At 38.8% G+C, this 15465-nt stretch overlaps 1 protein-coding gene across 7 annotated transcripts in view; it reads right to left on the bottom strand.

Annotated features, from left to right (window-relative positions):
• EXOC2 (exocyst complex component 2) overlaps positions 1 to 15465 on the bottom strand; it is a 194434-nt gene that overhangs the window by 159687 nt on the left and 19282 nt on the right. For 6 of the 7 annotated variants that reach the window (XM_030552298.1, XM_030552295.1, XM_030552301.1 and 3 more), the window contains 3 exons: positions 13068 to 13227; positions 8123 to 8299; positions 4500 to 4626 (listed from right to left, as the gene is read on the bottom strand). In XM_030552298.1, the coding sequence (XP_030408158.1) occupies positions 4500 to 4626; positions 8123 to 8299; positions 13068 to 13185 (422 nt within the window). In that variant the 5' untranslated portion in view covers positions 13186 to 13227. Of the gene's footprint in view, positions 1 to 4499; positions 4627 to 8122; positions 8300 to 13067; positions 13228 to 14310; positions 14432 to 15465 lie in introns of all 7 variants that reach the window. The other variant, XM_030552297.1, reaches the window with a different exon arrangement.

The raw sequence follows: 15465 nt of genomic DNA, 5'->3' as shown, positions 1-15465 counted from the left end.
TTCTGGCTGAAAAGTTTCAGAAGCTGGCCGTGGGAAGATGCAACTATCTGTATAGAGTGGGTGGATACAGAGCTAATGTGGAATGTACTTAGCATGTCAACAATTGCGTTCATGTACAAGACTGATCCACAGTGACAACCCATGCAGCATGCAAAACAACAAACATTATTCCAAGAGAATTTCTAACCACACTAGATACAGTTAGGTCTGACTGCAGTTGTTGCTTTGCAGTTGCATTCATTTTCATGGTCTGGCAAAGGTTACAAGGAAAAAACTGTAGTATACATTACCTTGTTCAGCTGTTTTGACTAGGTAAATCTATTGATATAGCAAGTAATCATTCAAAACAAGTTCTCTGTAGGCCTGAATTTCATTAACATTTCTCCCACTGCTATCATGAAGTAGATACTGCAAATTCTTTTCTTTTTGTGTTTTAAAATTCTAGGCATTAAATCATTAACCTACCAATTTGTTCTTGTAAAAATTCTAAATGGTAAAATCAAACATACTTCGCCACTATCCCTTTTTAAATAGTATTTTTATGTTACTTTTCCCCGTTTTCCAGCTCTAGGTCACTACTTGGTACCTCTTCTTCTGCTGGGTTTCTGGCTGCATTTCAATAATATCATAGCCAGCAACACACCTTGGAAAAAAATCAGGTCTACTTTAAATTTCAAGCCACCAAATAAAAGTAGAAGACACTAAACTCAATTTTTGTTGAATTCCTGCTTTATGTTTACAAGCTGATGGCTACACTACAAAGCTAGAATTCAACAAGCAGACTCAATATTTTGAACAAACAACAAAACCTGGTGAAGAAAACACATTAGCGTGCACTTGAGTTCCAACGCTGGGTAACAAAGCCCCTTCTAATTTGAACCTGCTTTTATATTTGAAGTTATAAAAAAAGACCTGACAATGGCAGAGAAGAAATCATCCTAGGAATGTATATTTGTTTGTAAATATTGAATCAGCATAATAAAGTCATGACTGCAAATTTTTAATCACCAAGTCCTGGTCTCCTTGCAAAATTAACTTAATTTTTCTGTAGGAACTTAGTTGCATTTTTATAACTATTAAGGCACCATGTGTACAAAAACATCAGTTAGGACTTTAAAAATATGAAGGACCTAACGGTCAAAGACTGCCAATAAATACCAATTATTAAACTTGCAGGTTGAAAGATGACAGCTTGCATGCTGGGTACACACATAAAATATTTATTAAATCCTGAGTCATGCAAAAGCAGCAACAACTCTCACTTTCTTTTCTGCATTCAGACAAACTGGTCATGAGGACAACATTAAACTCATACTTACATGTACATTACATGTACTGCTGAAAAAAAAAAGTGACTTATTGAAATCACTGGCAGCAGACTCATCCACCATCAGAAGGCATTCCCACCACTATTACCAAGTAATTCATTATTCAAAGGCCATTTTCACATAAGCCGTAACAATTCCCATATTATTTCTATTAATCAAACTCCACTTTTTCCTATCTGCTGATTATATACACAAATTCAAATACATTTTCCCCATTCATACAAACGGTTAAACATTGGGTTTGGGTTTTTTTTTTCTTCAAACTAAAGGCATTCCTAGGGCTTAAGATGTTTTATCATTAAAACCTAAGTAACATATTTGGAGCCATCTTGGAAATACCAGTCTGTATGATTCACAATGCATGATTCATTTCAAAATGCATTTGCATTGGACATGGTCCCATAAATAATATTTAGAAAACCACATGAGGCAACGTTCCGTTTAAAAAGAAGAAAGCATTATGCCTGTTTTTTTAAAAACACAGCACACAGGGCAGGTGATTTAGTCATTTCACATCATGGAACCAGCTTTTCTGTTTTACATGCTATTCTGGCATGATCCTTTTTTCTCCTGTGTCTTTACTCTAGGCCTCGTGCTTTCTGGTCCCTCTTCACCTCCTGTTACCCGGCCACCTCTCATTTTCTCTCCTCTTCTTTCACCCCTTTCCTTCCACAGCTTTTATTGTCTACCATTATTAGCAAGGCTAGTATGCTGACATTTCCCCCCACCTCTGTCAGGCAGCAAACCAAGTTGCCCACAGAGGATGCAAATTCCACGAAGTCAGACCAGTGCTGCACGCCCATGGCACACTCCTAAAACTTGAAATTAAACCTAAGAAATGCATCCTAACTTGTGTGCATGTTTAAATAATTTAAGCGAGTCAAAGATGTTGTGTCACCTAGTTCATCTTTGTGGTAATGCAGGATTGTTCTGTATTGTACTAGACCTACTTCTAGTCCAGTTTTAAATATGCCAAGCAATGGGGCAGCTTACACCACTTTCACTGGGATTCCAAAGCCTAATAAAGTTTATCATTAGAAAGTGTTATGCTTATAACTAGTTGGTCTAAGTTTTACCTTTCTTAATTTAATTGCATTAATCTTAATTGTGCCACCTCTTCTCCCTCGATGGTTATGCACTTCCTGTATTTGCAGACTTGTGTCCCCACTTAATCAATGGTTAGCTAAGCTATACCCATATAGCTTTTAAAATGTCCTTACAAGCCAATCTTTTCAGTCTCATAACCATTTCTGTTGTCCTTTGAACTTCCTCCAGTTTGTAAAAATAAATACATAAAAAAAAACAACAAAAACTTTCTAGTAAGAGGTGCTCAATATTAACTACAGAATATTCCAATTACAGTCCTGGTTATCACCTCACTGCTGTGTCATGGAATACCTCAGCATATGCAGCCAAAAATTGTATTGGTCCTTTTTGCTCAGATGTCTCACTACTAATTTGTTTTGAACTCTCTCTCCTCAGTCAAACCTAAAGCTAAGTCTTTCCCAGAATTATTACATCCCAGATTCCTCCTCCCCATTACATATCTGTGTTTGGGATTATAATTTCCTAGACGTACCTTGCATTTTTCTAAGATAATTCACCTCTTGTTGTTTCTGCCCAGATTTTTGAGAACTTTCCACAACCTTTTGTATTATTTTGTACCACTCCCTGCACACTAGTAACTGTACATTTTATAACACGCCACCTACTATTATTAAATTAAAGAAGATATTAAGTAAGACTGGATCCAATAGTAAACTCCTCTATACCTTCTAGACTCCTCTTTCAATTTAACATTTGTTAAATTAAATCCTTTTTTTACATTCCCTTCAGGTAGTTGTCAATCATGTGACATCAATCAGAGTCAAGCTGATCTGAATTCATTTTGACAGTTCTGAGACTGTATCCAAGGGTTTATCAAAATAAAACCAATCTTAAAAATAACCAAGTCATGAGCAATAAGCAGCATTGGTTTATGAAGACTAGATCTTGCCTGACAAACATTTTGTTGGATACAGTTACAGAACTGACAGATAAATGGAAAGAGACAATGTAACAGATTTGGATTTTCTAGACATGATTACTCTCTCAATATTTTACTAGGGATAGGATTCAGACTTTGAGAGAACAGTAATTTCCTGGATTTAGGGTGGTAAGAATTCAAGTATTTTACAGACATAATTGTGGAAATGAAGATATTCAAACTTGAATGATGATAAATTATTTAACAGAAGATTTTATCCAGTGTGGCAAGAATAAAGGGACAATATCCTAATTAAATCCCAAATGCATACATAGTTATGACAACCATTTCAAAAGGTACACTGTCAAATCTGAGAGGCCAAAAATTAGAACTTTCAGCTCTCTTGATTCACCAATGTGTGTCATGCTGCCCCATTCTTGTGTGAAGGAGAAAATATTGAAATAGTTTCTCCTTCGCTACTCTGAAGAAATGGACAGAGAGATCACAAACAAGCCATGCACTCCAGACAGAATGGATCCCATAGTAAAATAGTCTAATTTTACACAGCCTTTGTTTTTGAAGGGGCTGATATCTTACTTCCGAGGAATTTTATTTCTAAATGCTATTTTAGGTTCGATTATGTTTTGGGCACTGGTAGTATCCCGTTAAAGCCCTATGATAGATTTATAATAAGGGAGTAAGTTTATTACAGAGCAATTTTATAAAGTCTACAATATTTGCGAACAAAAGCCAAGGGGTCTGTGGTCAGAAACCCATATAAATGTTTCAATAAAAGTAAACTAGTTGATGGATACATAAAACATATTTCACACTGCAATACTAGCAAGAGGTATCTATCTAAACGTGCTTAAAAGCCCCACAGAACTCAAGCACAAACACTGAGAGTTCTATAACTGCAACGTATAAACCCTTAGACTCTAAGTTATTTGTCAATCCCAAAACTGTAAACATCACAAGGTTCAAAGAACTAGGCTCTCAGATTATCTGACATTCTTATCGATCACCCAGTAAAAAGACAAAAATTAGGATTACCAAATACCACTGAATACTAGGTATCGTGCCATCAGCTAATTGAATTTTCTTGTCTTTCCCCATCCTCTAAGCTGTTAAACTTTTCTGGAATTCATATAATGATATATAGAAAAAACCACTAAGAAAGTGGATTAAAGGCATTTGATACTTACTTGTCTATCTCAATACCAAGTGGATTAGCTGGGCGTAGAGACAAGGGGGGAATCCCTTTGTTCCTGTCAGTGCGCGTGTCATAATAGTTCATTTCATCAACCCAGACAGCAGACTGATCCAAGATACCTAGAGAAAACAAAGCACATATCCTTAAAACAATAAAGGCTGTCCAGCACCATCAACTTCAGCCATACTGAATTAATTTGAAAAAGACTGAAAAATATAAAATGCATGCCTAGGTAATATTTTGGAAGATACAGAAGAAAACAACCTGGATACAATTATGCTAAACTATTCGCTTAGAGTAGCTGGAAAGGTATCAGTGGCAGGGCATCACACCTTACATCTCACACACTGCACTGTTCTGTTTAAGATACAAAGTACCAACACGGAAAATTTAACAGAAAATAATGAAACAGCACTTTTCGAAGTCTTTTACTCATCATCTCCAACCCTGTCACCAGCCAAAGATACCAGCTGCTAGTGTGGTAGTCTCTCTTTTCATAAATTTTGAGGAAGATTCCTCATTTTCACCACTCAGCCAGAATAAAAGTTAACTCTGGTCACAAGCCCCTTAGCTAGCAAGTCCCCCAGTATGTGGCAGTCCTCAATGACTGTAGAGCAGAGAGAACTGGCTTCCTCCCAACAGCTCAAGCAGAGGGAACATGTCAAGGCCCTCAGTCTTTTGGCAAAACACAGATTTCTTCCTCCCCCAAGACTTCCCCCTCCAACGAGTTTCTAATAAAGTTTGAAATATTAATATTTGGATTGTAAAACATTAGAACAGCTCTGGAGAAAGTATGTGTTATTTAACTGCCATTGGAACCATAGAAAACAAGAATCTAAACTGTTGCTTTTGTGCAGCCCTTATATAAACAGTGCCTGTCTTAATTTCTCAATGATCTAGATTGGATTCCAATTTTTTTTTTATTCAAAGGACATTTTTGACAGGATTGCAGATTATATTGGGGTTAGAGTACTTGACAACATTCTTAATTATTAAACAACATACTAGAAATACCCCAAGAAGGGGAGGGGGGGAGAGGGAGAGAGAGAGAGAGTGTGTGTGTGTGTGTGAGTGAGAGAGACAGAGAGAGACAGACCAGGTATTAGTTGCTAATGCTGCTTAATCATCCCAGCATCCAACATTCAACTCTTTTTTCAAAAGGCTAAGGGTATGTCTACACTATGGGGTTATTCCGATTTTACATAAACCGGTTTTGTAAAACACATTGTATAAAGTCGAGTGCACGCAGCCACACTAAGCACAATAATTTGGCGATGTGCATCCATGTACCGAGGCTAGCGTCGATTTCCGGAGCATTGCACTGTGGGTAGCTATCCCATAGTTCCTGCAGTCTTCCCCGCCCATTGGAATTCTGGGTTGAGATCTCAATGCAAAAACAGTGTTGCGGGTGATTCTGTGTAAATGTCGTCACTCAATCCTTCCTCCGTGAAAGCAACGGCAGACAATCATTTCGCGGCCTTTTTCCCTGGATTGCCCTGGCAGACGCCATAGCACAGCAACCATGGAGCCCGTTTTGCCTTGTCATTGTCACTGTATGTGTACTGGATGCTGACGACAGACGCGGTACTGCAGAGCTACACAGCAGCATTCATTTGCCTTTGCAAGGTAGTAGAGACGGTTACCATCCCTATTGCATCATCTGCCATGCCACTGTATATTGGCAATGAGATGACGGTTATCTGTCGTTCTGTACCATCTGCTGCTGTCATGGGTGCTCCTGGCTGGCCTCGCTGAGGTCGGCCGTGGGCGCACAGACAAAAATGGGAATGACTCCCCGGGTCATTCCCTTCTTTATGTTTTGTCTAAAAATAGAGTCAGTCCTGCCTAGAATATGGGGCAAGTGTACTAGAGAACCAGAGAGCACAGCCGCTCCGTGTCAGAGCCCCAGAGATCCCGCAGAAATGATGAGCTGCATGCCATTCTAGGGCGTTCCCCTGCAACAACACCACCCGTTGCTTCCCTGCTCCCCCAACCCTCCTGGGCTACCGTAGCAGTGTCCCCCCATTTGTGTGATGAAGTAATAAAGAATGCAGGAATAAGAAACACTGACTTTTTAGTGAGATAAAATGAGGGAGAGGAAGCCTCCAGCTGCTATGATAGTCCAGGCAGTACAGAATCTTTTCTTTAGACATGAAAGGGGGGGGGGGGGGGAATGATAGAGCTCAGCCTCCAGTTGCTATGATGATGACGGTTACCAGCTGTTCTGTACCATCTGCCAGGAATGACCGGGAGTCATACCCATTTTTACCCAGGCACCCCCGTCCAACCTCACTGAGGCCAGCCAGGAGCACTCACATGCTGATGATGACGATGGATAGCAGTCATACTGTACCGTCTGCCACTGGAAAGGGGATGCTAGTGTTCAGAGCTGCAGCACCCCATCTACCAGCAGCAAGCAGTAGACATAGGGTGACACTGAAAAAAGCGAGAAATTTTTTTTTTCCCCTTTCGAGGGCGGCGAAAGGGTGTAAATTGAAGACATATACCCTGAAACACCCGGGAAAGTGTTTTTGACCCTTCAGGCATTGGGAGCTCGGCCAAGAATGCAAATACTTTTTGGAGACTGCAGAAACTGTGGGATAGCTGGAGTCCTCAGTACTCCCTCCCTCCCTCCATGAGCGTCCATTTGATTCTTTGGCTTTCCGTTACACTTGTCACACAGCACTGTGCTGTGGCCTCTATCGGAGCCTGAAGATTTTTTCAAATGCTTTGTCATTTCGTCTTCTGTAACGGAGCTCTGATAGAACAGATTTGCCTCCCCATACAGCAATCAGATCCAGTATCTCCCGTACGGTCCATGCTTTTTGGATTTCGGACTGCATCACCACCCGTGCTGATCAGAGCTCCACGCTGGGCAAACAGGAAATGAAATTCAAAAGTTCGCAGGGCTTTTCCTGTCTACCTGGCCAATGCATCTGAATTCAGATTGCTTTCCAGAGCGGTCACAATGGTGCACTGTGGGATACCGCCCGGAGGCCAATACCGTCGATTTGCGGCCACACTAACCCTAATCCGACATGGCAATACCAATTTCAGTGCTACTCCTCTCGTCGGGGAGGAGTACAGAAATTGGTTTAAACAGCCCTTTATATTGATATAAAGGGCCTCGTTGTGTGGACGGGTGCAGGGTTAAATCGGTTTAACGCTGCTAAATTCAGTTTAAACGTGTAGTGTAGACCAGGCCTAACAGTCAGAAGGAATTATAGGTGTACTGTCCACACATTCCTTTTGTGTCTTTTACTGATTCATTAGGCTCAACAGCCCATTAAAGAACTTGATTACTGGGACTGTTGTTTTTGCAAGTATTAATATCCATTCTAAAGGGTAGGAGTGTGTGAAGGAAACCGAAGAGTTTTCGCTTTCAGAAGAACAGATGCCTTCAATGACCAAAGTATAAGTATACCTAAAAGGCAGATTTTAACTCAAAATGTGTATTGTTAGTATATACTTTGCAAGTACTAAACAAGTAAAGAGTAACTAAGGAACAACTATCAGTGGGTTAAATTTTATAAATAACTTATTTACAAAGCCAACGACAGCTAGTCATTTTTCATTATTTAGCAAAAATTACTAAGTTTGAATGATGCAAAATACCTATTTTCTCAGGTTTCAGGAGTTTGAAGGAAACAGTAGAAGTTCCTCTGCCACCTGATTTTGTAGTGACAATAATGTCCCCCTTATCATTTTTAGCTTGTCCCACTCGACACACTATTTTACTGGCAGACATCCATTCAGCAGTCAGCAGACAGTTGTGTCCGCAGATTGTTAAACCTGGAAATCAAAGACTTACTGTGAATAAAACTGAGGAAATACAGTCTGTCTTATAATAGTTAGTTTTCTGTTTATCTAGACATGTTATAAACAAATAAAAGAATTCTGCCAATCCTGTCTTTTATAATTTAGATGGATAATACTGATGTTTACATTTAAGTATTTTTTCCTATTTTTATGCATTTAAACTTTCACAGTTGTGGAAAATTATGGGTGGGGGAGATCAGACAATTATTTAATAACAAATAGATTCAAACTACTAAGCTTTATAAACTGTTAAAACACAAATTGCCAACATCATATGTCAAAATATACAAAGTAAATATCCTTAAATCAAAAAATCAGACCTGTTACTATTCATTCCCTAATCCATTTGTAATAAGTCTAATTCAAAAATTTAAACAACTGGATTTTGACTCTAAGAAGTTCTCAAGCAGCATTTTCTGTACTTGGCCTATCTTTATATTTTGATTATCATCAATGTACAATGAAATCAACGTTTACTAACATTTACTGATAAAAATCTAAACCTGCCAAGCCTAGTTAGAGATAATTGAGGTACTCTCATCTACTAATATGTACCTCTTCTATAGTACTTTGTAGACCCAATACAGTAAGGAAATCATGGGTATATTTTTCAAAAGCACATAGGTCACTTAAGAACCTAAGTCCTATTGATTTTCAGTGGGAGGTAGGCACTTTTGAAAATAGGACTTAAAGCTCCTAATCATTTAGGTGCTTTTGAAACTGTTTCTCCTTATGTACAAAGTACATTGCTGATCAGCCTCTATATCTTCAAAACACTGCACAAATATTAATTATTCAGTTTTCAGGTATAGGTGTCTAGATTAGCTCCTGCCCCAGTACAGATGGTACATCACTGTAATCAATGACAGTTTTTTTTTAAATTGGGTTGGTTTGTATTTTCAATTTCTAGAAACCTCTTACCAATTTAACAGATACTTACATGAAAAAGGTCCACGTGTTGCACAGCCCCAAATATTTCACACTTTCTTTCATCATAATTTAATTCTTTGACCGTACACAGCAGACAAATTTGGCAGGTTTGAGGTTTTTGTCAGATAGCACATCTCAACCTGGCCAAATTCATTTTTTTTAAAGGGACTAAAATGCTTTTTACAACAGAGTGGAATATTCAGAAATAATTCTTTTTAAAATGTACAGGGATGGTAGATAAATTATATATTTTTTGAAGGTGACCATCCACTGCCTTCTTCATTCTTTTCAACCAACAGAATGGTATCCAATACTGATTGCAGTGCCTCTCCAGTTCATGCATTGAATGAGAGCACCCTTTTCTGGCAATGATACAAAATGACACCATTTGTGGAATATTACTAGAAGCTATGTCAAACTAAGCTGATCAACATAATAAGGGAGTTTATATGATGGAAGCAGATGTGCAGTGAGGTCACATATAGACCTGGGTGACTATTGTGATACTGTGACTGGAGTTGGGCAAGGATCTGTGTTATTTAACAATTCTCTTTGAATTAGCACCAGAATGGGTGATGAAGAGGGCAAAAGGCACTATGGATGGTGTAAAATAGATTAGCGGAGATAAGTGACATGACTTTGACTTTGCTGATGAAATTGCTTTACTAAGTATGATGTGGCACTGAATGATTCCCCTCATATCAGATGTAAAACAGGAAGCAGCAAAAATTGGACTGAAAGTAAAAAGTTATGAAGGTCAGAAACTGGACAACAGATTCAAAGACGTATGGGAATGGAAAAGAAATCACAGAGGTAGAAGAGTTCAGCTATCTGGGGAAAGTGATGACATTTGAAGGGGACTGGGAAAGATATTGATACAAGATTAGGAAAAAGCAAAGAGAGGTCTTTCACATTAAACTAAACCATGACTATACCATGTGACTCCACTGAGCTCACTACTGTACAGAGCAGAGACAACGGCTAACGCAAAGCGATTGATGGGTATTCTCCAGAGATGGCTGAGGAAGATATTACACATTTCATGGAAAGACAAAACAACAAATGCAAGAGTAAGGAACCTGACAGAGCAGGACATGTTAGAAAATATCAAAAACAAAAAAAGGCATGTTGATTTGGACATGTACAACATATGGAAGATTGGAGCAAGTGTTAAGCAAGCATTGTACCTGTGGGAGGAAGGAAAAAATGAGGAAGACCAAGGAAGAACTGGCAGAAGACAATGACATAGTAAACTGAATGTGCTGGCATCACCTGAACTACTACAAAACTAGTGAGTGACCATAATCAATGGAGGAACTGGACTCCCAGATGTGTCAGTGGTACCAGAGGAACTAAGATCTAAAGTAAAGGTGACAAGCAGAGAAATAAATCTTGTCTCCGTGTAGTTGTGTGTTATTGGGTTGTGGGTTTTTTGTTGTTGTTTTTTTTTGGGGGGGGGGGGGGGGAGGGAATAGGGAGGTTGCTTTTTTGTGATAAATTAACAAGGAAGGAAGGAAAGGTTTTATGTTTGCGTTTTGCCTTCAGAATGTATGAAATATCAACCCCTGTCTTTTCTGGCTTTTGCCCGGAATTTTTGGAAGGACAAAAATAAGAGGCTGGAGTGAAACTTTTCTCAGCCCCGACTGAAAAGGTGAGAGAGTTGAATCTTTAACAAAGAACTTTTTCCCAAGTGTGTGATAGGAGTTTGAATTAAGTAGGTGCTAAAAAAATAATGAAGAAATAAAGAAATCAGACTTTGAAACCTGGGCAATTGAGAGGGAAAGTGATTTTTAGTCACTGTTTAAAGACTCTTGACAGACTAGTGGCAATTATATCAAAAGACAAGTATACATAAAGTTATCCCACAAAACCAGGGTAGACAATACCAGACTTTTCTAGTGTAAGGACTAGCAAAGGGAAAAAAACATTTATTTTATTTTTTCTAAATTATAACAACATTCAGAATGTCTTTATACATCAAAAGAAGCAAAAAAAAGCAGCCTGTTTCCTCCTTTGTAGGCCAGTTTTAAGGTTCACTCAATAAGATTCATTTAATTACTATTTAATTTAAGTTGATGGAATAATTTAACTTGGATTTTCACTAAAATATGTAGGAAATGTTTATACTTGTGCAAAATCGTTTGAAGATTTCTACATTATTTAAGAGTTTTTTTCCTGCCTTCAATTTTATTTCTTAAATAAATATTACTACTCAGGAAACATGGGACTTAAGAAGTCCACTAACTTAAAAATTTGCTATAATCGGCTTCACCTCACAGAATAATAGATGACATGGCACCGTAATGTATGTGCTCTTCATTAATGTTTTGCATACCACACTAAATATAGTAATGGCACAGGGCTAAAACTTTACAACTGACAAAAGATCTCCCTCGATACATATTTGAATCCAGAAACAAACTTGCTCCCAAATGACTGAACCTCCTTATAAATGAAAAGTATTTTCTTAAATTTTCTGCAAGTGTTTTTACAGTTTCATAAGTTTCAAAGTCACAAATGACTTACAACCTGGTTGTCTTTAACAGAATGATGTAAAAAGGCACATTCTCTTTCTTCATACATGCGGCATTCAGTTTATTCCCAAGCACATAACATTTTCTACTTTCTATTGCATTGTAATGCTTTTTGGCAGCAGGTGGTAAGGAGAGCTTAACTGACATTTATAAATATATTAGACCTGAATCCAGCAAAGACTTGCAAGTGTGAGTACTCCCATCATGTGTAACTCTTTGCAAGACTGGGACCTTAGGGAATGTCTATGCTGCGATAAAAAACCCATGGCACTGAGTCTCAGAGTTCAGATCAGCTGACATGGGATCACAGGACTTGTCTGTGGGGCTAAAAATAACAGTGCAGATGTTTGGGCTCAGGATGGAACCCGAGCTCTGAGACCCTCCCCACTCATAGGGTCTCAAAGCCTGGGCTCCAGTGGAAGCCAGAACTTCTACACTGCAATTTTAAAGCCCCACAGCTTGAGCCCCACAAGCCCAAGTCAGCTGACCCGGGCCAGCCACAGACATGTAGATGTACCTTTAGATACTCCCCAGATAAGCTAAATGTTAAATAAGATAAAAATTACAGTGACTTTCAACTCTCCTACATCAACACAGAAGATGATTAGCAGCAAAGATTTGAAAGAAGACTTATTTACACTGTAAAGTAATGCACAATTGCCCAGGTGTATTATTGCAGGGGCTGTGGTGTGACACAGAGTCCAGGTGAATTAGCTGGAGTGCTAAAAAGTACAACAAAAATTGTGTATATATAGTGCCTTTTACCTACATATATCAAAGGTGGGTTTTTTTGTTTTGTTTGGTTGTGTTTTTAAACAAATATTCACTAAGCTTCAACATCCTGGTCAGAGCAGGAAAATGTTATTATACTCTTTTTTTAGATGGCAAACTGAAACACAGTAAAGTTAAACAATTTGAACACAGACACAGAAGTCACTGGCAGAGTAGGGAACAGAACTTGGGCGTTCTGTTTTACAATCAAGGGTAAAATCCTGGTTCCACTGAAACCAAGGACAAAACTCTCATTGGCTTCACTACAGCCAGATTTCACCCAACTACAAGACAAACCACCTCTGGCATAAGTAATAAGTTACACATATATTTAACGCGTATATTACCAATTCAAAACCATCATTCCAAACACATGGAGGTAATTGTATATTATCATACTACACATTGTGTATTTCCTCTGAATGTAAAGATATCAGAATCTGTCACCAAGCAGTTTCTTGCAGTCTAAAAATGTGGAATGCATCAAACCATTTCTCTGAATTTACCTATGAGGTCTGTTGGCCCAGTTCCCAAGTTTTCTCCTCTTATTGTGACTTTTGTCCATGAAATCCCTTCATTGGGAGAGATACCAGTTACAAGAGGGGGTTGGCGTGATCGAGACATGATATTTTCCTTCTGTGATTGGAAATCCAGTTACTCAGCAATCTGTTCAATAAGGAACAATAAATACAGTATGTAAGTATTTACAAAATAATTATACCAAAAACTGAAAACATTAAAATTGTAAAACTAAACATCTTTTTAAAATGTTTTTATAAAAAACAGTTTTCACGACACATTTTAAACTTTTTATATTATTACAAGATGTTCTTGCATTTACACAAATGTATATTCAATAACTCCAATTCTGCATTAAATATGGAAAGTAAAAATCCCCAAAAAGATACATTAGAAACAAATCCATTAACATTCATAATGGTAACTCAGAGTACACCTGTATAAGGTTACAGTAGTAAGAATTAGGAAGAATCTACTTAGTCAAGTCCATCCTTGGCTTAGATCAGAGGTATGATACTACGTATGTTCACAACCATAACACCCTCCTTCCTGGAGAGGGAAAGGATTCCTCAGGAGTAGTTTAGATAAATGATGAGCGTTTAATCCACAATGGAAACCATTCTTACTCTGCAAGTAAGAGACAGCTTCCGATACCAACATAAAGGAGAAATCAATATTATCGACAATATAAAAAAATCCTATCTGGCCCAAGACAATATGCGGTTTGAATACGTATTCAAACAGCATGTGAAATTATTTGAGCACTATTTCCAGAATAGCATCATTCTGCATTTCAAATCAGGAGCCTGCCTGAATCATTTCAGTTATCTCAGCAGTCATAAACACTACTAAAACTCCTGTGTCATGCAACTCATACTTAATCCGTGATTAATTCTGATACTAAACTTCTTGCTGCTTATTAGTAACTTTCATTTGTGAAGCTTTGCAAGCCACAAAGCAGATGCACACGGCTTGAAGCAACATTATCTCCCACTGGGTTCTTTCTGCAGCTGCTGCACAGGGATTCAGTCCAAAGAAGCAAATAGGTCCTGCAGTAACTTTAACAGTAAAGAAAGGGGAAAGCATAGCTGGGTTCAGGGACAGCAATCCATATATGATGACTCCTGTGTCAAGGGATATATGGATCACTTCATCTATTCTGTGACTCCCTAATCTTGCCAGGCAGGACAATTTAAAAAAAAACAAAAAAACTCTGAGGGGGAACCTCACAGCATTTAGTCCCCTCTGCACAGCCTTCCACCAGTAGCTCTTGAGGAGAAGATGATCTGTCATCATGTATTTATAACAGGAACTTCTCTAGTCCAGGCAAGCCGATAACCAAATATAACACCTGAAAAAAAAATGGCCGAAACCTTTCAGCACAACTTAAATAGATGCTAATGAGAACATGACAGGATGTGATCCATGACAAATGACTTGTGAGTAGTCCAAAAATATATTGGTTTATGGTATAAGATAATATATTATGAAAGTAACAAAAGTACAGGTACTGTACAATATAAAAGCCAGGCCGGGTGGCTGTCCAAAATGGATTAAAGCTATTTGTGCAACCTTAATTCACCCTCTTTGTGCATATGCATTATGAGTGGGGCCCTACCAAATTCACTGTCCATTTTGGTCAATTTCCTGGTCACAGAACTTTAAAAATAATAAATTTCATGATTTCAGCTATTTAAATCTGAAATTTCACAGGGTGTAATTGTAGGGGTCCTGCCCCAAAAAGGAGTTGTTGGGGAAGGGGGGGTTTACCAAGGTTATTGCAGGGGGTCCAGTTGCGGTACTGCTACTCTTACTTCTGTACTGCTGCTGGCAGTGGCGTTGCCTTCAGAGCCGGGCAGTTGGAGAGCAGTGGCTGCTGGCTGGGATCCCGGCTCTGAAGGCAGAGCCGCCACCACCAGCAGTGCAGAAGTAAGGATGGCATGATATGGAATTGCGCTATTGCCTGCAGAGCCGGGCCTTCAGTCAGCAGCTGCCACTCTCTAGCTGCCCAGCTCTGAAGGCAACAGTGGAGAATTAAGGCATAGTATGGTATTGCCATCCTTACTTCTGCGCTGCTGGCAGGGAACTGCTTTCAGAGCTGGACACCTGACCAACAGCCGCTGATCTCTAGCCGCCCAGCTCTGAAGGTAAGAGTTTCTCCACTCTCAGACTATTTTTTGGATGGGATTCCTACCTCACTCAATGCACAGGATGGGCAGGGCTCACTTAATGAGCAGCTATTCAATATTTTGTTTTCCCTTCACTGTTCAATGCGTGACCCCAAGCTGTGCTTACTATACGCTACTCAAACCCTATTCTGAAGACAAGATTATTAATTTCCCCCAGGCTTTTTCTATGGAGCTCATCACTACAGTCTCTGAGTGA

Source organism: Gopherus evgoodei, chromosome 2, assembly GCF_007399415.2.
Source record: "Gopherus evgoodei ecotype Sinaloan lineage chromosome 2, rGopEvg1_v1.p, whole genome shotgun sequence".
NCBI classification, from domain to species: Eukaryota; Metazoa; Chordata; order Testudines; family Testudinidae; genus Gopherus; species Gopherus evgoodei.
The sequence above is the reverse complement of the archived record's forward strand: the minus strand, read 5'-3'. Positions and strand labels throughout refer to the sequence as shown.